The sequence below is a fragment of the Meles meles genome, chromosome 3 (assembly GCF_922984935.1).
Source record: "Meles meles chromosome 3, mMelMel3.1 paternal haplotype, whole genome shotgun sequence".
NCBI lineage: Eukaryota > Metazoa > Chordata > Mammalia > Carnivora > Mustelidae > Meles > Meles meles.
In genome coordinates this window covers 121,755,709-121,780,334 of record NC_060068.1, presented here as the reverse complement: position 1 = coordinate 121,780,334, position 24,626 = coordinate 121,755,709, and the positions used below count along the sequence as shown (strand labels likewise).

The 24,626-nt window shown below is 49.9% G+C and overlaps 1 protein-coding gene and 1 long non-coding RNA gene across 2 annotated transcripts in view; one reads left to right on the top strand and one right to left on the bottom strand.

Annotated features, from left to right (window-relative positions):
- The window catches only part of NEURL1B (neuralized E3 ubiquitin protein ligase 1B), a 34,375-nt gene extending 10,175 nt beyond the window's left edge, over positions 1-24,200 (top strand). Inside the window, exons 2-5 of the mRNA XM_045999900.1 lie at positions 7,335-7,880; positions 19,676-20,395; positions 22,505-22,630; positions 22,995-24,200. Coding sequence (XP_045855856.1) covers positions 7,335-7,880; positions 19,676-20,395; positions 22,505-22,630; positions 22,995-23,239 — 1,637 coding nt within the window. The 3' untranslated portion in view covers positions 23,240-24,200. The remainder of the gene's footprint in view (positions 1-7,334; positions 7,881-19,675; positions 20,396-22,504; positions 22,631-22,994) is intronic.
- Positions 20,414-24,336, bottom strand: LOC123938493. Its single transcript, XR_006817726.1, has 3 exons — positions 24,199-24,336; positions 22,096-22,287; positions 20,414-21,780 (listed from the first exon to the last, which is right to left on the bottom strand). It is a non-coding gene; the product is annotated as an uncharacterized LOC123938493 (long non-coding RNA).
- Between the last annotated feature and the right edge of the window lie 290 nt (positions 24,337-24,626).

Below are 24,626 nucleotides of genomic sequence, written 5' to 3'. Positions count from 1 at the left end.
TTTTCTTACTCCCCCTATGCTAGGTCATTTTGATAGGCTGAGAAGAGGGAGAGGAAGTTTCTATGGGAAGAAGCTGGACTTGACTCTCATTCTTTGGAGAGGTGGATCCTCAGGGTTCCTCCCTGCTCCAAACAATTCCCCAAACGTGGTCCCCAGAGCCTTCTTGAGGAACTTATCCCCTGCATGGCCTTTAAGACCCTTTGTGATGCGGTCCCAGCTCCAGCTCCAACTTTCCCTCTGTCTTCTGCTCTACACTCCTTTTAGTTCCTTAAGTACGTCACACTCATTCTCACCTCCAGGCCTTTGTGCTATTCCCTCTGCATCAAATACAATTTCCAACCCTATCAACCTCCTAGGCACTTCTGCCTCAGTCCTGTAGCATGGCTGCTCTGAGAAGCGTCCCCATGGCCCCAGCCCTGCCCACCACCCACCCTGCACAGTCCTGGTGTCGGTGTCTGTCCCTCGGCCAGTCTCAGATCACAGGGCAAGAACTGTGTGTGACTTGTCAGCGTATGTGTCCCTGCAGCCAGGACAGGCCCTGACATGGAGTGCATGCTCCTGAAAAGTCAGATGAAGGAGGAAGTGATGTACTTGAGAGAGAATGAAGGCACTTCCCCCCGCTCCCCGCCCCAATGTGCCGGTGGGACCCTAACCAGGGGAGCTGGCCCCTGGGAATTTCCTGGGGCTTGGAGTTTCCTGGGGCAGTTTATCAGGGAGACCTCAGTGAAGGGGCCCAGCAGAGGGTCAGAATGGGCTAGAAAATCCTGGCTCCGCTGAGCACACTTCAAGGGGGCGTTGGGATGACCTCACCCCCTGGGAACTCGGTGCATCTGAGCCCACTTGAGGCAAGAGGGCTGCCACTTAGGCCTGGAAGGAGTAGGCTTTGCTCCCAACAAGCAGTGTCGCGTGACCTCCGGCCTCCCTCCCCAGCCTCCTCGTAGGTGTTGACAGGAGTGTGGGGCCTTCCCAGCTGTGCTGGGGTGACCAGGTTTTGTTTGCAAAGAAAAGGGAGGGGAGGAGCAGGGTGGCAGTTACCAGTGTGGGCTGGCCTCCTTCCATCCTGCCCTCCCAGGTTCTCTGAAACAGAGAACAAAGTCCCATTACGCTGGCGTCTGTCTCGTGGGTGCCTGTCACTACCCCATTTGGCAGAGGTGAGGGTAGGTTGGTTATTTTTTTCCTAGCCCTCTTTCAAACCCACCAATGGCAAAGGTCCTTCGTGTTGCCAGAGAAGACATATTCTTGTCTGGCTTTGGGTGGAGGGAAGCCTTACCAATACTGGCCTTGTGTTTTCCTCTGTAAAGGACATACACACACACACACACACACATACACACACACACGTTGCCAATAGCATTGATTTGAATTGCGGACCTGGACAAATGTCACTTGAACCAGCATCTTCTCACCGAAGGTATACTGTCTGAGCCTAGAGGTTATAGGAGTCCAGGAAGCCCCTGAAATTGTATGCCAAATTGTGTTCACGGAGTATTGGTATTTTTCAGGGTAGAGAGACCTATACAGCTTTCATCATCCTTCACAAGAGCCATGACACTTGCTTCCAGTGGTTACAGGGGGCTGCTTTGGAAAAGGGGTGGGGTATGGAAGGGCCCAGGCGTGGCCCTCTGCTGCCACTGCCCAGCTTTGCAGCCTTGGTTTTCCCCTCTGGAAAATGAAGGTGGTAAAACCTATCCTGCAGGATCATCCCAGAGACTAAATCGAATAAACAGAGGCAATCACCGGCCCGTAACAGGGGTTCAGTAAAGGTCTGCATGTGAAAAGAGGGTACAGAATAGGCCATTCTCCCGGCTGGCGATTCCCTTTCCCTGTGGAGCGGAATCTGCTGAAAATTTCAGCCAGAATGCCATCTGCTGAATGCCAGCACGCTGGAAGCTGTCATCTCAGCGGCCAGAGAAGCTGGGGTGTTGCTTCCTGTCATCCTCTTGGCCGTAAATGCCATTTGCTCAGGCTCTTTTTAGATCAATGGAGAGGCTGGGCTGGGGCAACTAGCGAGGCACATTTGGGACACTGCTGGGATGGCTTAAAAATGGGCTCCTGTCCTTGGACACTAAGAAAAGGCGACCCCAGGGTTTTTAAGAGGCCTTTCCTGGTCAAGGTCACCAGCCCTCCATGGAGAAATATGTCCAGATGTATTTCCCCAGACCTACAGGTAGACTTCTCTGATGTCAAAGGATGTCAGAAACCTTTTCTTGTCAAAGGAACAAAGTAAGGTGGCTGATGGGAGAGACCACGTGTTTAGTGAACACCTACTACGTGCCATGCATCGTGTCTGATGGACTGAACTTGCCAACTCAAAACTCCTCACAGCGGTCTTGCAGGGTAGTGAGGACTCCTGCCAGTTTTGGAGGTCTGGGCAGGGAGACCCAGAGAAGTTAAGCAAGGACCTTAACATCACACCACTATGAAATGACAAAACAGAATTTAAACCCAGATCTGACTCCAAGCCTGTGTTCTTTTTAACTGCCTCTCACACGGAGATTTAGGAAATGAGACTCTGGGAGAGATGGAGGGGAAGGGCTCCCCCAGGAGTTGGATCTGCCGTTCCCACAGGGAAGGAAAGGAACGTTCGGTGATCATCTACTATGTGCCAGGATTTCTGCCCCATCTCTGTGCTCTCCCGGCCTCTCGGCAGCCCAAGACAGGGGCCTAAGGTCACACAGCGTTCCAGATGAAAAACTGCAGCCCTGGGAAGTGACATGACTGCCCAGGGCCCCCAGGCAAATGAGCAGCAAAGCTCAGGCTCGAACCCAGAGGCCAGGAGGGGTGGTCTAAAGGATGGACGTGGGAAAAGCAAATAACCACCACCCAAGCTGCTCTTCCGTCCACCTGTCTTACCCAAGGACTTGTCTAAGGCTGGGCAGTGGCAACATTTATTTTGTCAGAATAGAGTCCCATCCTCCCTAACTGTCCATAGCCACTCAGTGTGCCACCCCCAGTCTCTGCCCTTACGCTTATTAATTTATTAAAGATTTTATTTGACAGAGAGACACAGCAAGGGAAGGAACACAAACAAGGGGAATGGAAGAGGGAGAAGCAGGCTTCCTGCTGAGCAGGGAGCCCAGTGATCCCAGGACCCATCATGACCTGGGCCGAAGGCAGATGCTTAATGACGGAGCTGCCCAGGCGCTCCTGCCCCGACGTTTAGAGTCCAGGCACTGCTTCCCTGACAAAACCCTGGAAAGACCCTCCCCTGTGGTCTTGGCAGGGCTAGAGCAGCCCTTGGACAACTCTGAGGCTGGGCCAGGAATGTCTCCTGCTCCCTCCTACGCATGGAATGGGCTCCTGCAGCAGTCTCCTGGGCCCCCACCGCACAAGAACCCCTCCGCCCTGCCTTGTCCTTAGAGTCCCCAGGTCGGATTCCCTGACCAGAAGAGCAGGGGGCTCCCTGGCCATAGTGGGCACCCTCACAAGGCTGGCAGGTGCTCAGCCTTCCGGGAGAGGAGGGGGGCCTGGGGCCTGTTCCCGGACATGGTGTGGGGGCCTCTTCTTGGCCAAAGGCTTTCTCGCCCCTGACAGCGTGCCTGTTTGAATCTGGTGCTGGTGCCAGCAGCTCGGAACCTCTGTGCCCACAGACTCGGCCATTTGGGGGAACAGCTGAAGTGATCCCCAGGAGGGGAACGGTGGGGGACATTCCAGCCCTCAATGGACTATTCTGCAGCCATGAAACCTAAGCACTGGGAGGCTCCAGGAGCCATGTGGGGAAAATGGTTATGTAATGTCGAGTTAAGAAACAAAAAGGCAGGAAGCAAAACTGGATGTGGGCTCTGACTGCAGGAAAGTTGGAAAAGATGCTCGGGACTACTTAGTACTCAGCACGTGCGTGCTGCTTACGGAAACAGGCTGGGACCGGAGGAAGGAACGCTGGTTTGGGATCGGGTGTTGCTGGGCCTACATCTCAACACAGCTTCTTGCAGCTGAGGGAAAGGGTCTCTGCTGCCAGGAGCTTTGTTTCTCGCCTAGAAAATCCTGCAGGTGAAGATTCTGAGAAGTAGCTACAATCCCATGTCCCAGGAGACATCTAGCATGAGGCACAGCATAGAGGGAGGGCACAGCCAGCGGCCCTTCCATGGAGAAGGGCCGGACAGAGACCACAGAAAATGCCACATGAGTTAGGGTGTGGAGAGGGAGAAAGGAGGGATTTTTCTCCTCGCTGCTGAACTTTCTATAACATGGCTGTGGTGTTTCAGCTTCAGATTTTCTTTTCTGTTGACATCTCCAAACTAGGATGTTCTGCGGGGCCCCTGAGGCCCGCGTTCATATTTCTGTTTCTTGTGGAAGCCACTTTCCCCGAGCCCAGCTAAAACCAGACAGTGATGTACAATTGGGAGATTACTTATTGTTCTTTCATCTTAAGCATTTTCAATTTGTATAAATAGCACATCCTCTTAGACACTTTCACTCTGGTCTTTTTACCTCATGTCAGGGCAGTGGATTCTGAGGGGGTAGGAGTGTTTATCCCTCACTCCCTAAAGGAAGTTGGATCGTATAATCAAGATTCAACAAGTATGTAAACTTCGCAGGTCACTTGGCTGTATTTTGTCCTAACATATAGCTGGTTTTACAGGAAACTTCCCCTTGTAGGAACAAAGCAGTGTGTTTCCCCAGCCAGCATTCATTTCAACCGCCAGGTCCCTCTAAAAGAACATCTACTAGGATTCCCAAGCTGTTGGGTAAAGAAATTCTCTGAGAGAGAAGGTTGGGGAAAGAGCAGTGATGTCAGGGAGAGGAAAATAATCACATAACCATGACTTGTGGGCTTTAGTGCTCAGAAGCGCTTTTGATCTGTGGTCATATTTAGTGTTTCCTGGAGACTGTGCCAGCTGTGGGGACCTTGGGGAGAATTCAGCCTGTGGACACTGGAGGAAGTCTCAGCCCTGAGAAGCTGGGTGGCTTACACGAGGCTACAGCGTGCATGGAGAACATGGACTCTATGGTCCCTGGGCGGCCTCTCTTGATGGTTTACACTGGGGTTGTACTTCCCCGACTGGCTTGATTTTTGTCCCCTGAAACAGCTCTCCAGCCGGCCCTTGCTCTTATCCTTGTGGTTCTGGAGATGGCCCGCAGTATGGCTCGGGGTTCACCCTCCTTGCTGCCCAGGGAGCCCCTCCCTTTCAGCCTGCTCTACTGAAAGCCTTTCGTAGCCCCCTCTCCCTCCTGCCCCATACAAGGTTACTATAAATCAAGGCTGTTTGGGTTGCAAATACCAGAAACCTGGCTTGACATGGCTTATAAACAAAAGATGTTCTCCTTATCTCCCTTGGGTGGAAGTAACCTCTGCCATTCTGCCTCCTGCCTCAGAGGTGGTCGCCCGGACCCCTACTGACCTTGAACTCCGCAAGTCCTTCTCCCTCTTTGGGTCCATTTCCCCATCTGTGAAATGGGCTTATCAGAGAAGAGGATTTCTGAGGTCTACTCTAGCTCTAAAATAGAGGCAGCAGCTGGGATATACCCAGTGCCTGAAGTGTGCCTGGCACACACAGGGAGAATCAAAGATGAAATGAAAAAGGCCCTGCCCTCCAGGATCCAACCCTAGTATCTCCCTGTCCCTCCTCACCACCTCTCTGCTTCCCTGTCAAGTATCCATTACGTCTTTTTTATCGACTATATTAACCACCCAAAGCTAGTATATAGAATGTTTCCTTGCTTATTAAGACCTCAAAATTCAAAATCTCTACTATCTTCAAAACATATCCAGAATCTGACCCCTTCTCGCCACCCTGACAGGTACCTCCCCACCTCCCAATCTCAGCCTTCATCATCTGTGCCTGAAATAATCCAGTAGCCTTGTCCTTAGCGCCCAGCTCCCTCGCCCACCCCCTGCCAGCAGTCCCCTCTCCACACAGCAGCCTCATCACTTCTCTGCTAGAAACCTCCAGTAATATCCTTTTCACTGTGGTAAATTGGCTTAAAAAACAAGCAGCAACCACGGCCTCTCCTCCCCTCCCCCGCTCCCCACTCCAGCTCTGCTCTCATTTGCTTCCACTTCCCACACCTGCTCACACCAGCCCTGCTGGCTTCCCTGCTGTTTCTCAGCCACACCAGCTCATTCCCACCTCAGGGTCTTTGCACTGGTTTTTACCCCTGCCTGGAAGGCACTCCCCCCAGCTACCCTCATGGCTCAATCCCTTCACCTCTACTCAAAAGTCACTGCTTCAAGAGGCCCTCTGTGAAAATCCTAGTACTTTGCTCTTCCCCACTTCCTGACTGCATTTCTCCGTCACGCTTCCCACCAGGTAGAGTACTTTTTACTTCTTGTATGACTTTGTCCCCCGCCCCAGAATGTCCACTCCTTCAGAGTAGGAACCTCATCCTTCTTGGATACTACTGTATTTCCGATGCCTAGCATGGTACCTGGCTAAAACACTACGTGCTCATTAAAGATTTGTTAAACGAATGATTAAAGTCCCTTATTCTTTTCTTTTTTTCTCCTTCTGCAGGACCTTGCCTTCGGTCCTTGTATTTTGTCTTCTGGGGATTACTGGCTTCTGTTTGGAGAGGGGCCTCCAGCTTCCTGGCATGGCTTTCTACCTCCCCCACAGGCTTGGGGAGGGGACCCATAGCTTCCCTGGCTCATCATTACACCTCTCTTCATTTTCCCCTGTCCTCGCTCCCCTTTGTCTCAGTATTAGTGGAAGCTCGACAACGTGCCCAGAGCGCAGTGAACCCCATGGCTGGGTGTGGGAGGAGTGGTCCCCACAACAGCTTCTCATTCCCTAAGGTGACTATTCTTCTCCCATGACTGCAGAGTAGGCCAGGGGCTGCCTGCGATTTATAAGTCCTTGCCATGAAAACTGTACTCAGCTGCTGTTGTGAACGAGGAGCAGAGACTCGTGCAGTAATTCCCCACCCTGCCGTCTCCCAGGCTGCCAGAGCCAGGAACTGCCTCTGGGATGGAGAAGGACAGGTGGAAATGATGAAGCCCCCACCTCAACTCTCAGCCACCTGAGTTTGTGGCCAGCAGCCCGCTCCTTTGAACCAAGACCCTTCCGAGATTCTCCAGGTCCTCTGGGGCAAAATTCCCTTAGAAATGAATCCTCAACAGTGCATGTTCTAGAAAAGCCAACCTTGCCTATAAAGAATGCCTTCATTTTCTATGGGTAAATGGCCCGGGGCGGGGGTTGGGGAAGAGGTGGAGTCACAGAATAGAGTGACTTTGTTGTGATAGCCTTGGGCAGGCTGGCGGTAGCTGGAACCTGCTCGGAGTTTATTAATGTCTAATTAAGATGGAATTTAAAAAGGAAATGACTTTTAAAAAAGACAAACCTGTTCATGGAGTTCTGAAAGGCCCTCACCCTCCTGCCTGTCTCTTCCCGCAGACCCCAGCCCGCCTGCTCGCCTCCTGGCCACCCGGCCGTGCTGTGGCCCCGGCCCCGAGCGGCGCCCGGTGCTGGGTGAAGCGCCGCGCTTCCACGCACAGGCCAAAGGCAAGAACGTGCGGCTGGACGGCCACTCACGCCGGGCCACTCGACGCAACAGCTTCTGCAACGGCGTCACATTCACGCAGCGGCCCATCAGGCTGTACGAGCAGGTGCGGCTGCGCCTTGTGGCCGTGCGCCCAGGCTGGAGCGGCGCGCTGCGCTTCGGCTTCACAGCGCACGACCCGTCGCTCATGAGCGCCCAGGACATCCCCAAGTACGCCTGCCCCGACCTTGTCACGCGGCCTGGCTACTGGGCCAAGGCGCTGCCCGAGAACCTGGCGCTGCGCGACACTGTGCTGGCCTACTGGGCGGACCGCCACGGCCGCGTGTTCTACAGCGTCAATGATGGCGAGCCCGTGCTCTTCCACTGCGGCGTGGCCGTGGGCGGCCCACTCTGGGCTCTCATAGACGTCTATGGCATCACCGATGAGGTGCAGCTCCTCGGTAGGTCGCGGCCGGACCAGGCACTGGTTCTCCGTGAGCATGGACGAGTATTTTTTTCAATATTCGCAAACACGAAGGGTTCACTTTGCCAAGCCTTGTTCTAAACAGTTTACACATTTTAACTCCTCATTATTTTACGACAACCTGCCATACTTATTTTACCGGTGAGAAAACTGAGGCACAGAGAGGTTAAATAACTTGAGTTGCAAAGCCAGGACTGAAACCCACAACGGCTGGGTCCAGAGTCCAGGCCCTGGGTCAGGTTCATTCATACATGGGGTGCTTGCTCATTTACCCACCCATTCTTTTGTCCATTCCTTTGCTAATTCCTTCACTCTCTTGTTCATTTGCTCACTCATTCTCTTTTGCATGTGTTTGCATACTCATTCATGTATTCAGTCATTCACACAGGTACTTATTCATTTGCTCCTTCATTCAGTCACTCACACATCCACGTAGCAATCAAATTTATGCCCCAGTCCTCGCGTATCTACAGTGGCCACCGGTATGGGGCTCAAGGTCCACTGGGGAGGCAGGCAGAGAAGCCTGGCTAGCCCTGGTTCTAACGGAGGAGACAGCCACTAATGCTAAAATCCATGGGGGCAGAAGCCCTTGAGACCTTTTTTTTTTCCTTCCTTACCTTTTTAAAGGATTTAAAATTCACATAATGTCAAAGTAACCATTTTAACATGTACAATCCAGTGGCATTCAGTTGACAACAATCACCTCTAGTTCTAAACCATTTTCATCACCACAAAAGGAAACCCATGCCCACGAAGCTGTCCTTCCCCATTCTTCCCTACCTCCAGCCCCTGGCAACCACTGACCTGCTTTGAATTTGTGACCTTAGCTCTTGAACTCATAGGTTACATGTGAGCCAGCCCAGCCTTGATTTCCGAGGAAGGTGAGATCAGATTTCTCAGAGCATGTAGACACAGCCCTGCCTGTCATTTACCTGCAGTAAATACACAGATCTTAAGTTTTTATTTTTTAAGTTTGAGTTTGGATGGACTTATATATCCACCATAACCTAGGAAGGCTCCCCTCTTTCTTGGAGGCAGCCTGTGTCCTGATTTTTCACCATATATTAGTTGCACCTGTTCTTGAACTTCACATAAATGGAATCATACAGTATATGTGCTTTGTGTCTGGCTACTTTATCACAGCACAGTATTTTAGAGATTAATCCATGTTGTTGCCCTGTGAATCAGTGGTTTATTCCGTCTTAATTGCCGAGTAATATCCCATGACAGAGAGGTACCATAGTTGGTGGATCTGAATATCTGGGCGGTTTCTGGGTTTTCTGCCTTGCACCTTGAGGGAACACTCTGACCCTCACCTCACTCACCACTACCACCTGCACCACCACTGGGCAAGGCGGGAAAATGCATGCACCTCGGCTGTGCCCTCCTTCCCCAGAAGAAGGAAGGCATAACTTCTGAGTGGTTAAGAATAGAAGGCTGAAAGTCACACAGACCTCTGTCCTATACCTGGCTGTCGACTTGCCAGCTCTGTGGGTTTGGCCAGGTGATTAAACCTCTATGTTTCTTCACCTGTAAAATGGGTTCATGGTAGTACTCGCCTCCTGGCATTGTTGGGTGACCTGAGAGGGTATATGAAAGGGACACAGCACACTGACACATAGAAGGTACTCGAGAAATAATAGCTAAGAAATCAGAATCTCTGCCCATTAGCATGTGAGGCTAAACACATGTCTCAATACCAGGCTTAGGCAAATCAGCCTATGAATAGCTACCCAGCCTGCAAGCTGGGGCCTTACTTGGGCATTTTAACCATGTTCCCCCACACTCTTTTCCATAGAAGGTTTCGCATTTCACCTTCAGGAGATTCTAAAGTAAGTTTCTAAAGCCTCCTTGATCTCCTGTCTCTCTTTTTTGGAGCCCTCTATTCAGAGCAGGGAAATGATCATACCTCATTCACCTGCTTTCTCCTATAGCCCATGTGTTCGGGTAACCACCAAGAAATCCTATCCACCCTGTAATCTGCACAAGTGGGTTATGGTTTTTTGAAAATTTACAAACTGGAAGCCGCCTTTGATGACTTAATCTGAATAAACCTGTGAGGAGTATGGACTCTTCCCCCACACATTTGTTCACTTAGCAAACTTTTATTGAGCCCCCTTCAACACCCCAAGCCCCTTGGAGGAAAGGGAGAGAGCCTCCTGGAACACTGGTATACGTGGTAGATGTGCTCCTCGGTCTCCTAATCTTCAGATAGTGCCGGAGATGTGCGGGCTGACAGGAAGCACCTGTGTTACAGGACCAGGTGTACAAGTAAGATTCGAAGGAATTCCATTTCTGAGTGGTAGGATTCTAGGTGGATTTCATTTCTTTATACCTCTATGAGTTACTTTACCAAAAAATATGTGTGAAGACCTTATGGTGCTTTTACAATCAGAAAGGGCAATAAAGTTGCTTTTCTTTCTGAAGGTTATATGAGATAATAGGGACATTTCTGGCATGTGATCAAAGCTTAATGTTTCCTTCCCAGGGGAAGAGTAAATTGCCATTGGGTACATCTGAGTAAAGGGATTATGGGTGGTCCCCACCACTGCCACCACTACCACCAAAGTTACTAACAACTCATGATCAGAAAAAAAAGTTATGATAAAAATAAGGAAGCTAAGCTTTTATGATTTTTTTAATGGCTTGAGTTCAGGCAACAGATACCTTACTGTTGGTAGCAGCAGGAGTGAGGCAACATGAGAACCACAGAAATCCCACCCTAAATGGGATCTCCCTCTCCCAGTTCTTAGAACTGGGCTTTCTAATGGCGGTGTCTAAGGTACCAAGTGGATAAATACAAGTCAGCCAATGTTTGTGCAATCCAGAGCCCTCTGATCTCCTTTTCCTCACAAGGAACAAGGAGTTGACATAGTTCCTTTAGAGAATGTCAGCTGTGAAACTCCAGAATAGAAACCCCTTACCCCGTCCTCACCTCTCACAGACCCCACTAGATAAAGACTGAAAACCAACAAGCTCAACTGTTGTCTGAGCTTGTCAAATTGAATAAAAATACAGGACACCTTGTTACATGTGAATTTCAGGAAAATAAGGATTTTTTTAGTACAAGTATGTCCCAAACAATATTTGGGACATACTTATAAAAGCATTTGTTGTTTTTCTGATATTCGAATGTCACTGGGCATCCCGGATTTTATCTGGCACCCCTCATCTGGGAAATATCCCCCCACCCCGTCTTGTGGAAAGGGCGGGGGGAGCCTTTATTTGCCCTGAACTTGAGCTAAAGTTAAGTCTCAGAAAGAAAAAGTTCATAGGCCTCATGTATTTCTTTCAGTTGATGGAATTATGTTCCTAGCCCAGCCTCTTCCTGCAAGGGGTTCCAGCTACAGATCCCAGTATCTGGTGTGCCTTCTCTTGTGACCTGCTCATTCTCTCCTCAAGACACAGGGATTTAGCCCCTTTAGATAAAGAAGTTAGGACTCACAAAAGGGAGGTGACCTGCCTAGAACTACACCAAGCTTGTGAGTGGCAGAGCCAGGATTAGAACTCAGATGCATCCGTCTGTCGTTAGTTCCATGGTTCTTCGCTGTGGCTGCACCCACAGCAATTCAATCAGAGCTTCAGGACGTGGCCTCCAGGCATTTAGATCTCTCACGGCTCTTCAGGTGATCCCAGGATGTAGCCAGGCTTGTGACCACAACAGTCCCCTTTGCACTGGTGCCTGTCTCTCCTTGTTGCTGGGTGCTGAGCTGAGTTTTTCCTGACATGTCAGTTCAAAGCATGGGGTCATCCCTGGACCACAAAAGCCTCTTCTCTTGTTTGACTTTTCTGCTTCATCCCCAGCCCCTACTCTAAATTTGCATTCACTCTTTCCCCTGCCCAGATAGGCACTACTCTTGTGTTTAGTATTTTTATAAAAACATGTAGAGTTTTACATGCATAGATAGATGAGACTGTGCAGATTCTTATTCCATTATTCTTTTTCCACTTGCCTCATTTTTAGATCTGTGCTGTTGTAGACCTGCTGGTTTCTTACTCCCTATGAGCTTCTGCACTGATGGGACTAGGTCCCCCCATCCTCTCAAGCGAACTACATTGCAGTGCATACTCTCCCACAAGGCTGTACTGTGGCTGCTGGGGTTTACCATTGTCTGGGGCACAGACCAGGATGGCCTTGCTGGACCCCTGGTTGCAGGAGTGGTCCATCTTGAGAAACTGATTTCTCTAGATGCTCTTCTGGGCCAAAGAGAAGGGGCTGAGCCCAGGCAAATGACGTTCTGTTGAACGTCTGTTGAATTTAGTAGTTCCTGGACCCAGGAGAGGCAGGTATGGTCAGGTTTCCCTCTCCTGTCCCTGGCTCTTCTGAGAAGCTCTTTCTTGGAGCTCTAGAGTTCAGGCCCCATGTCCTGAGGCACCTCTGTCCCTCTTCCAGACAATTCAGTAGTGGACACTGTCATATAGCCCCTTTGTCCTTCCTCTGCCCAGTGGTGGAAGGCTGGTCAGACCAAATAAGCAACACCAGTCCAAGGCCATGGCATTGCAGGTTAAGTTGTCAGAAATCTTTAGTTTTAAGTGGCAAAAACCAGTTCAATCTTGCTCAAGCAAGGAAAAAAAAATGTCTCATGTGACAGAAAATTCAGGAGAACAACTGCCTGTAAGGCTGGCTTGATGCAGGCATTCAATGAACAGCACCTGAAATATTGGCCTCCCTTTATTGTTTGCACTGCCTGTCATCCTTATTAGCATCATCTTCAGCTGGGCTCCCTTTTGGGGTTGGGGGAAGGCCACCAGCAGCTCCATCCCCATGTCCCTCATCCCACCAGATTAGCAAATCTAGCAGGGCAGCTGCTTTCCTACAAGGTCTAGCTAAAGTTCAAGGTTTAGAGTCATTGCTCTCTATTGTCAGGCGGGTGGGATAGTGACTGGCCGAGTTAACGCCTCCTCCTCAGGGTAATTAGTGGAGTCAGGAGGTAGGTGTGGGGCAGTTCTCTCAAAAGAAAAGCTGGGTGCTGGGCCTGAAGAAGGGGGGTTGGATGCCATACACCCAGAAACAGTAGCTCTATATAGGCCTTGTAGGGGAGCCATTTACCCTTTTTGAAAGCGTTTAGCCCCTCTGTTAAACTAGTTACCTACCATGCACCAAGCACTATGCCGGGAACTACCTAGATGTTGTTTTCCAGTCCTCACTAGAACACTGTGAGGCAGGAAGTAGCATCGTCCCCATTTGCAGACCCTGCATGGATGGATAATTTGGCCAAGGTTACCTATCAGTTGGTGGTGTTAGAGTTGATGTTTGTTATTTATTAGCATGATAAACAAAGTGTTTGACAAAGACTTGAACTTATGGATCCAGATACAAGGCCTGCAGGTCAACTGTACCACCCCATGCTTCAAGTGAGGAAACTGAGACCTAGAGAGAGGCAGGGACTTGCTCAAGGTCACCCAGCTGATAAGTGGTCATGTTAGGGGAGAGGGTTGGGCCCAGGACCCTAGGGGGTGCCTGAGCATGGGACCTGTGAGCACCCCACAGCACACAGGGAGGAATGGTTGCAGGTGGCTTCATCCAGAGCCTCAGTGGGGAGCAGCACAGGGGAACTGGATTTTGCAGTGAATGTATTCTCTCTAAACGGTCCAGGCCAGCACCCAATACCCTGTCTTGATAGTAAGGCATTTGCCTGGCAGGGTTGCCTGAAGGATTGTGGTTTCCCAGGCTCCTGAAGGCCTACTCTGTGCCAGGCACATTGCCAAGTACATTGTTATTCCACAGATCTGCCATCAACCTTTCCCACGGACCTATGAGACAGGGATAAAGGTCCTCACGTTGCAGAAGGAAACTGAGGTCACATCCAGGACCGGACAGGGTCCAGTGGAGGTCTGTCTCCCCTGGTCCAGTCTTCTTCCATCAGAAAAGCGTGGGTTCAGTGGCCCACAGACCTGGCATCTATATCTTTCCTTCTTAAGCCCTAATACCCCTGCCCTGCTGCAAGCCCTCCTCTATGGCCATGGCTGAAGGAGCTCTGCTCCTGTTCCCTCCTGCCTCTCTGGACACATTGCTCCTATCATTTGTCCCTTTTTACACCTTCTCCCTCTCCACAAAATCATTCCCATGAAGCACAAAAAAGAGGTCTGGTCTCCATTAAAAAAAAAAAATCCCCTTGCAGCACCTGGGGGGCTCATTTGGTCAAGCTTCCAACTTTTGGTCTCAGCTCAGGTCATGATCTGAGTCAGGTGATTGAGCCCCACGTTGGGCTCTGTGCTCAGCATGGAGTCTGCTTGAGATTCTCTCTCCCTCCATCCCTTTGGCTCGTGCTCTTTCTAAAATAAGTAAAAAAAATTTTTTAATGCGCTTGGCAATCTTCCCCACCAACTACTTTCTCATTTCCCCACTCTTCTTCAGAGCCAAATTTTTTCAAAAATATCTTTGCTATCCTCCCCACCTCCCTCTTCGGCTCATCCCAATCCTCTTTATCTTATTCCAGTAATATGTATTTTTTTAATTTTAAAAGTTTAATGTGAAATGTAAAAGAAAATACAAAAAGAAGTCCACTTTCTTTAACGTACAAAGTATGAGTAGAAATAATAAATTATATATCACATTTATTTATACCACATATATATACATGTATATATATACATGTATATATATATGTATATATATGGCCATATATAATATGGTTCTCCACATTAACTCTACTATTCACACAGTAGGAAGTCGGTAGCAATTTAGGGAATGGGAAAGAAATAACCCTGAAAAGACTTTTTTACCATGTTCATTCTACACTGTGTATGGCTGTGTGCTCATTTCACCACTGCACAGAATTCAGCTGTCTATAAAACTGAACTTGTTCAGAAGTTGAAGAGACAAGAAATGATGGTCCAGAGCCTGGTGTATTGTCATACAATTCAAACAATGGTATAGCTACCAGCTTGTAATTTTTAGGGACTATAAACATGGCTTCCTCTTGAAGTTGAACCAAAACAACTTTTGTTCCTTAGGCTTTGTAGTATGTACAGGAAAAAATGGATACTGAAAAGGTTCAAAATTTGGTCTCTACCAGTTAATGCAATTAGCAATGACCCAGTCTGGCTGGACTTGATCTTGATGACCAATATCTGTCAGAATTTTAGTCCTTCATTCTCATCTTCTCCTTGGTTAAGTTCACCAGCAGGTACTTTGAAGAAAGTTGTTCCCAGCTGTAGCAGTGACACGTGGGGTAGCCGGTGCTCATGTACCTCCTCACAATGATTTTATCCAATTTCTGCCTCATGCACTGAAATCTGGCTCCCAAACTGTCATGGTCTCACCAGACTTCAGCCTGCAAGCTCTCCCTTCAGCCCCATGCTGTCAGATCCAGAACTCAGGCTTGTCCTCTTACCTGGCCTCTCACTTTTGGCATAGGTGATCTCTCCCTGCCTCTCCGACCTGCTCATGCCTCCTGGCTTCACAAGCTTCTGGTTTTCCTCCTGACTCCCTGACTGTTCCTCCTTGGCTTCTTTTCTGGTTCCTTTCCTGCCTGTCTCCATATGCTGAGAACCCCAGTGTTCTATTGTCAGCTTTCTTCTCTATCAATATACATGTAGAAAAGTGTACAAAACATATGTGAAGTTTAATAAGCCATCATAAAGCAAGACCATATCTTCATCTACCCTTTCTCCAGATGATGATCCAAGCCTGTCACCAGGCTTTGAATCCCATCTTTAGGATGTTGGCTCCCAAGTCCATATTCTCAGCCCTGATGCCTCTGTTTACCTACTCACATCTCCTCCTGCCATCCAACAGGCATTCCACACTGAAGACACTCAGGCAGCCATCCCCACTGTCACTGAAGGGCACCACCCACTTGGTTGACTGGTCCAAAACCTCAAGAGTCATTCCTGATTCCTCTTTTCCTCTCCTTACATCCATTCTGCCAGTATGTCCTGAAACACCTTTGGAGACAATGAGTGACTGATGAACAGTCTTTTCTGTCTCTAATTCATTCCTGGCTTCCTTCATCTTCACGCAAATATGGTTTCTCCTGAGACAAATTCAGTTCTGCTTCCATCTAGTCCCAGACATATTTGACCTGAGAGAGCTAGGGAAAGGAAAGAATCCAACTTTCTCCCAGATCCAGAGCCAGGCTCTGTAAATGGGCCAGGGAGAGTTGGAGCTTGTGGAGCCAATACTAGCCACCTCAGTCTCCCTGTGCCTGGCCTTGGACTGCTACTTATTTATTTATTTAAAGATTTTATTTATTTATTTGACAGACAGAGATCACAAGTAGGCAGAGAGGCAGGCAGAGAGAGAGAGGAGGAAGCAGGCTCCCTGCTGAGCAGAAAGCCTTATGCGGGGCTCGATCCCAGGACCCTGGGATCATGACCTGAGCCAAAGGCAGAGGCTTCACCCACTGAGCCACCCAGGCACCCCTGGACTACTATTTAGATGTTTGGGGTGGGAACAGAACTGCCAGACTCATTCCCTCAGAGATCATATTAAACTCGTGGGGACTGCAACTCCAAGAGCGACTTGGCCAGAGGCTGAGTCCACGTGCTGGCAGCTCTAAGAGTGGAACAAAGACAGGTGAACTTTGGAGGCAGTACTGCTAGTGGTCAGGGGATCTGGTTTCGGAGTCATACAGCCTGAGATGGAATCCCATTTCTGTCACCCCTGGCTGTGCGACCTTAAATAACTCACTCCATCTCTCAGAGCCTCGGTGTTCTCCCACTGTGAAAAGTACCCACTTTGCAGAGCTACGTGAGATAGTGGTGAGGATTGATGGGGATAATGCACAGAATTGCATCTGGGAGGCAGGGTCTCAAAAAAATGTCTGTATGTACTTTCATCAGGTCTAGAGAGTTTGGAGGTAAATCACAGGTTAGAAGTTAGGAAGTCTTGATAAGCTCCCTTGGGGGTCTCTTGGTATTGTGGGATTTCTGATTCTCCACAGAGAATCTTTTGAGAGGTGGATTCTGAAGTGTGCTGACTTGGGCTTGTCTCACTCAGGGACAATGTCTGATGGGGACAAAGTTCCTTGCACAGAGATAAGTGAGGAGGCCCAACCTTTTCTGAGGGGCTGCTGTGTGCCATTAGGCTAAATGCTGTCACATATGTTGTTAGGTCAGTCTCAGAGACTAACCTTTCACCTCAGAAATGCTGTTTCTTCAGTTTATCCCTTCTGCCTGGAATGGTTATATCCCACCTCCCAGGCACCCCTCTACTCCCTTGGCCTTCAGGTCTTCACTCCATCTTCACTGTCACAGAGACCCGTTCTGGCCTCACTTCTGACCAAGTCCCCCTTTCACACACTCTCAGCGAACTCCAGTTCTGTCACTCCCTGGTTGCATGATGTGGAGTAACTCTCCTTGCCTTTCAGAGTCTGAGTTCCCCCACTGAAGCATGCTCATTCTACAGAGCCATGCAGGATAGCGGCTCATCACAGTTTGTCCTTACATGGTTTTATGTCAGTGCTTCATTAAAGTCTGCCTCTCCCACTGGAAGGGGAGCTCCATGCACACAGAAGCCATGCCTGCTTGTTCACCTCTCTTTACTCAGCACCCAGCACAGTGTTTGGCACATGGCAAGTGCTCTATACATTCTATTCAAAAAACACTGAGGGAATAATGATAACAACATGTTTTGAGCACTTACTTTGTCCCATCTTCTGGGATACACTATTCATAACAACATCTAATGTCATCTCTGTAACCGCGTGAGGGAGGAGGACCAGGATGATTCCATTTGAAGCTGAGGAAGCCGAGGCTCTGAGAGATTAAGTGACTTACCTAAAGTCACATAGCCAGAAAGGGCAGAACCCAGGATCTGAACCATCTCCACAGGCTATGCTCTTAATGAGAATGCCACACTGAAGGATGGACTCCCATGTAGAGCTGCTGGGGCAAGGAGGAGCGGCACTGGGGTGGGGGACAGCAGAAGACACTGGCAAAGGCAGAGGCTCAGGGCAAGCCGTGGACAATGCCTTGAGGCTTGCCTAGCAGGATGGGTGGGACAGAGAGGCCTGGGAAAGTGCATCAGGAGGCTCCACCAGAAGTGGATGCTACGTGAGAAACATCCACTTATCGAAAATGTTTTAAAAGAAGAAAAACTAAAACACATTAGTCTTTTATACGTGCCCTTTTTTTCTGATTACAAAACCAATACATGTTCACTAGAGAAAAGTGAGAAAATCTAAAAAGCATAAAGAAGTCAATTTACATCCAGAGATAACCATCCTCAGATTGTTATGTATATCCTCCTTGTATTTTTCCTATGCATCCTATACATACACCATTGGAATCAAATGATATATTCAGTTTTGTATCTTCTTTTGTTCACTTAATGTTATATCACTGTTTTCCCACATTATTAACTAGTGATTTAAAAAACATTTTTTTAAATATTGGGGTTTTCTGATAAGACTTGTAATATATATATATATTTATTATAGAAATATTGAATAATACACCAGTAGGCTGTGAGCCAGGGTCAGAACAGGGATGGCCAGTTTATAAAATCTGCCCTGTAGATTTCTGCAGGTGAGGTAGGAAGTAATGTACCAGACTCGCACTAGGGGCTACGGCATGCTTTTTGAAAAAAACATATTCATTACTATGACAATTTTATATTTGGAAAGCTAAAAAGATGAAGAAATGATTTTTTCCATGACAAAAATTACAGAATGACAAATCTTAGCTAGAGGGGTCTAGTTAGAGAAGTTTGAAAAACACTTTTTCTTTCTTTACTTATTATGGTTAATGAGGATATTTTTTATCACTTAAAAAACTTCATAATACTTCAATGACTGTTTCTTCTCTCACTTTTCCCTGATTTGTTATTCAGAGTGGCAGTCTTCTAGAAACTTCATTCATTCTTCCATCCATCCATCCAATAAAGAATGGAGGTCTTTGCCCATCACACTGCTAAGCCCTGAGAAGGTGGTAGTGAACAGACAGGCAAAGACTCACATTCTTGTTGGGGAGACAATCGGCAGGTAATCTACCAAAGTATGAAGACCTGTATTACCTAAATGAAACACTATTTTGTTTTTTTACTTAACTATATAATATGTAGAATCAAGAACATGTTCCTTACCACTGAAAATTATTCAAAAATATTTTCATGACAGTGACTTAAAACTCAGTTTTCTATCCTGTAAAATGGGGCTGTCTCGCAGAAAGCTAACATATTCAATGTTTGTGCAGCACCCAGGCACAGGACCGTGTGCTGCGTCCTCTCAGTGTCAGCTCAGTGCTAAAGAGCAGGGGTTCTTGTGGCTTTGCCAGTAGCTGTGTGACCTTGGTCGCATTCCTTATCCCCTCTGTGCCTCACCTTCCTTCTTTGCTAAATGGCTGGTAATAACAGAACACACCGCCCAGGTTGTGTGAGGACTCAGATAACACACCAAGGGAGCTTAACATAGCACCTGTCACATAAAGCCACAAATACAAAGCAAAAAGGCTCCCTTCATGGAGCTTATGTTTTAGCTGGGGAGGCCAACAATAAAGGGTCTTCAAATCTTCCAAAGAGTGGGGGAGGAAAGGAAGGGGGGAGGGGCGGGGAGGAAAGGAAGGGGGGAGGGGCAGGGAGAAGAAAGGAAGGAGGGAGGGAGGGACGAAGGAAGGAAAACAGAGAAAAGGCCTCACCTGCCCAACCCAAAGAGAAGTCAACAGGATTGTGCTTACTCAGAGTCTGTGCACCTGTGGTTCTTGAATCAGCACACACATAAACTAGAAAAAAGTGAGGGGCTATGGTGCGGGGGCGAGGGGCAGTGAGGGCATCGAGGGCTCCCCGCCAGCAGCCCGCACCCTCACCACCCCCCTTCTGCCCCGGAGCAGAGAGCGCCTTCGCCGACACGCTGACGCCCGCACGCCTCAGCCAGGCCCGCTTCAGCGCCTGCCTGCCGCCCAGCAGCCACGACGCCGCCAACTTCGACAACAACGAGCTCGAGAACAACCAGGTGGTGGCCAAGCTGGGCCACCTGGCGCTGGGCCGCGCCCTGGGCCCGCTGCCCTCCGACGCCTCGGCCGCCGCCATCCCATGCGGACCCCGCGAGCGCCCGCGACCCGCATCGTCGCCGGCGCTGCTCGAGGCTGACCTGCGCTTCCACGCCACGCGCGGACCCGACGTGAGTCTGTCCGCCGACCGCAAAGTGGCCTGCGCGCCGCGGCCCGAAGGCGGCCGCACGCTCGTCTTCTCCGAACGCCCGCTGCGACCCGGTGAGAGCCTCTTCGTGGAGGTGGGCCGCCTGGGGCTAGCGGCGCCCGGCGCTCTGGCCTTCGGCATCACGTCCTGCGACCCGGGCGGGCTCCGGCCCGCGGAGCTGCCCGCCGACCCCGACGCGCTGCTCGACCGCAAGGAGTACTGGGTGGTGGCGCGTGCCGGGCCCGTGCCAAGCGGCGGCGACGCGCTCAGCTTCACGCTGCGGCCCGGCGGCGACGTGCTCCTGGGCGTCAACGGGCGCCCGCGTGGCCGCCTCCTGTGTGTCGACACCACGCAGGCGCTCTGGGCCTTCTTCGCCGTGCGCGGCGGCGCCGCCGGCCAGCTGCGCCTCCTCGGTGAGTTCCCTGACCCACCGCGCAGGGTACGAGGCCGCCCGCTGGTAGCTTGAGCCACGGCGGAAGCCCAGGTCCACTTTCCAGGCTTGAGCACGTGTTAGCACCCTCCTGCCTCCACCTAGAGTTTCTGATTCAGTCGGGGAGGGCCTGTAATGCAGTTCAAACAACTGTCCCAGGGATGTCATGTTGTTGCTCCCAAGTCCACCCTTTGCCCACACTGACCTAAGTTCCCACTGGAGTCAGGGCCTGGACGGCTTCATGCAGTCGGTAGATGGTCAGTGCAATTTTTATTTCTGTTGTTATGACTTATTATATCACGTGTTTATTTTTTACATACATGAGGCATATTAAGTTGTAGAAGAAAAAGGAAATACAACTACACTTGAGAGGACATCAAAATAACAGTGTCTACAGAAAATGGGATGGAGGCTTGAATCATCTTATTTTGACACGATTTTGCCTCAAAATTCATGCCACCAATAGACATGGAGCACCCGCCAGCTGTGGACCAGGTGCTAGGCTCCAGGGCGGGGCATGGCAGAGGACAGGACACAGGCTAAGCACAGGGGGACCCTACAGACACCCCTGAATGGAATGCTGTGGGCCACTGCAGAGGGGCTTCTCTCCCATTTGGTAGAATGGAGGTGGTGGTCAGGGAAGGCTCCCAGAGAACACCGTTCCATTTTCATGATTCAAGAAGTCAGTCCAAATGGTAACAGAAATGATGAACACTTCATGTTTTCTCATTCAATTTTATACTTTATGTCTCTATGAGACCAGTATCACTATCCCATCCACAGGTAAGAAAACTGAAGCACAGAGAGATTAACTCACTGCCCCAGTTACATAGCTGGTCAGCCATGAAGATGTTGGGCAAATCACAGACCCTCTCTGAGCCTTGGATTCCTTCCATGTAGAGAGGGAGTAATCACCTGCATCGTGGCATTGTCAGGATGGTGAAATGATGAGGTTCATATAATGCTTCCAGCAGGTGCCTGCCATGTACAGCGTGTTTCATACACAGTAACATCAATGACTGCTGTTTGTAGGCAGAAGAACAAGGAAGGTCATCGTTTGTTGTTGTTGTTGTTGTTTAAGGGATGACCAGATAGAGTCATCATTTACCCTGAGATGAGTTGCCCAAGTTTCCACTGGGGCTTTGGCAAGAACTAAGCCTAGAATCAGTCTTCCTTACGTTCCTCCCCAGCACCTCCATAGGAACCAGGATGAGTCCTTGAGTGGTCAGGAAGAGAAGGTAGAATGGAAGCAACTTCTTTTGGAAGCCAGGGACCTGCTGTCCTGATTTATACCTGACAGCAACCCCAGCACTCCATTATTTGTCCATCCATCCTCAAGTAGGGTAAGGGAAGGAACATCTCTCTCACCTAAGAAATAAGCCATTATTTCTTATCCAAAATGGCAGTGAACACAAGGAAGAAAACTCATTCCTGTTGAATACTACTAGTCAGGAATCTTGTAGTTGAAAGTGACAAAACCCCACTCAAAATGCCCTAAACTGAAAGGGAAAGGTATGGGTACACACACCTCAAAAGTCTACACCTCAAAAGTCTGGGACTATATTGGATGGATTCAGGAGCAGCTGGATTGAGGTTTTGAAAGCATGCCAGCAGGATCCCATCCCAATGCTCACTTTCCCCTATGTAGAGCCTCTCAAGCAGGCTCTAGGGTGCCAGACCTACCTCCGAATGGATGGGCCTCTTCTTTCCCAACAATTGTAGTTATTCTCATGAAGATCTCTTTGACCTCCACTGGGTTATATAGCCTTATCTAAACCATCAGTGAGACCAAGGGGTGGAAGTTCTTCTTTGCCTGGCCTGGATATATGAGTGAGGGTGAAGTCAGTGCCCCAAAACAAAATCCTGGTACTGTTTCTGAAATAAACAGGAATGGAGGCTGAGCAGGCAAAGAATAGGTGTCCACCCCACATAGACAATTCCATCAGTCCTTAGCAGAAACCTGGGAGGTTACTTTTATCTGCACCCCACCCCCATTAGATTGGGAAGCTAAGGTGCAAAAGAGTGAAGAACCAGGGACTAGCAGAACAGAACCCACGTCCCAACTCCCCTGATGAAGTCTCTTTGGTCTCAGGCACCCTGCAGTCCAGCCCTGCGACCACGTCCCCATCAGGGTCCCTCAGCGGCTCCCAGGATGATAGCGACTCTGATATGGCCTTCAGTGTCAACCAGTCCTCCTCAGCATCTGAGTCATCCTTGGGTAAGGAGATATAAACCTTAGAGGGGATAGGGGCTGCCCTGGCTCCTTGAGTTGTGCCAGAACCTTCCTGAGACTGAGCAAGGATGGCCACCTTTCCCCCCTGCATCCTCTCCTTCCCCGGCTGTACATTCATCTGGAGGGAGGAGAAATCTACATATCGTATCCCAAAGGAAGATAATGGTGCTTGATGCTTGGGGGAAGGAGGGTAGGGAAGGGGTAAAGCCCAGAAGAAAAACCCCAAGCATCTCTTAAAATTATTTCCCCGCAAGTTCGGCCACAGAAGCTCTGGCTTCTGGGGGTTGCCCCAGTGAAGCCGCCCTGAAAACCACATTATTATGGTCTGTCTTGTTCTCCCTTTTTGCAGTGACCGCACCCAGCTCCCCACTGAGCCCCCCAGTGTCCCCTGTGTTCTCCCCACCAGAGCCAGCAGGCAGCAAGAACGGCGAGTGCACGGTGTGTTTTGACGGCGAAGTGGACACAGTCATCTACACGTGTGGACATATGTGTCTGTGCCACAGCTGTGGCCTGCGGCTCAAGAGGCAGGCCCGTGCCTGCTGCCCCATCTGCCGGCGGCCCATCAAGGATGTCATTAAGATCTATAGGCCATAGCCTGGCCTGCCAAAGGGCCTTGGCCAGAGCAAGGTCACCTTTCTGAAGGCCCCCTGGGCCAGGCACCTGCTGTGGCCACCAGGAGGTCCAAGGGCAGTGGCCATCCGGTCTGCCACTCTCCAATGGTGGGCAAGGCATGACAGTCATGGAGATGAGGCCCTGGGGGTCTGAGCCCAGGAAAGGGCTGCTTCTGGCTCAAAAGTGCTTTGCCCCCAAAAGGCCATCCCAACAGCGAGCTCAGGAACTGCCTGGCAGACCACCCTGTCCCTTGGTGACCTCTCAGCTGGGAAACAGCATTCTCTGTGCAATGCTCTTTGCTGGAGTTGGGTTGAGTGTGTGTGAGAGAGGGTGAGGGGAGGGAGCTGCCAGAGAAGAGAGAGGGAATGTGTGTGAGAGAATGAGTGAGCGAGAACGCATAGATATTTATCCAGGGATCCTGGCTCTAGGAGGTTATTTAACACTAAGGAATGTGCACTCCAGAGCCCAGACGGTAGCGTGACTCGAAATTATTCACTTTCTGGGGCTGGAACGTCAGCTGGTTTTGAATGTATGAAGCCTGCACCTAAAGAGAATTCCCTTGGATGGTATAGAAAAGGGACACTCGGATTTTCTAAGGGGAGGAAAAAATAGCTCATTGTTTACAGTTCCCAAGCAGCAACGCCTTGGGGGGAAGGTGGGTGGAGAACAGAAAAGAACAATTTGCTTTTTTAGTTTCTTCCTCAGTCCTGGAGAGGAGATTTGATGGGTGCTGCGGCCCACTGAGAGCTCTGGGTGCTGTCATCCCCGGAAGCCTTTCACCCCGTCATCCCAGATAGCCTAATAATAAGCATAGTGCACCTTGACTCGGTCCCTCTAGATGTTTTTTGTCTGTCCCACCTCTTGCTGTCCCCAAGAAGAAGATAAGCAGCAGGTTCTCTTTTCCTGAGGGAGGGAAAGAATCCAGGAGGCAGCTGACTCACCTGCAGTTGGAAAGGCCACCCCATCCCGCAGATGGCTCTCCACATTTCGTTTTGTCACCCTGAGCCTGGCATTCACCAGCAGCAGTGGGCACCACCAGGGCAGCCTGCTGGGGAAGTGGGAGGAGGAAGAGACTTTGCAACTGGTTCTGATTCTCAGCTTCTCTTTCGCTGCTGATTACTAAGATGTTAAATGATCATTAAAATGTTAATAGCTGAGATATTAAAATGCTGACCGAAGGACTCAACCCCCTCAGGGAGAGTCTAGGGCCATTTGCAGGCATTTCCTGGGACCTAGCCCTGTCCCTGACTTCTTCACCCCTGCTGAGGCCCAGGTCTGCTGACTCCCAGACCACCCCGGGGCTGATAGGCTGGCCCAGGCCCGCTCCTTCCTTTTGCCTCCAGTTCTGTCTGGGCCTAACCTCTGCCCT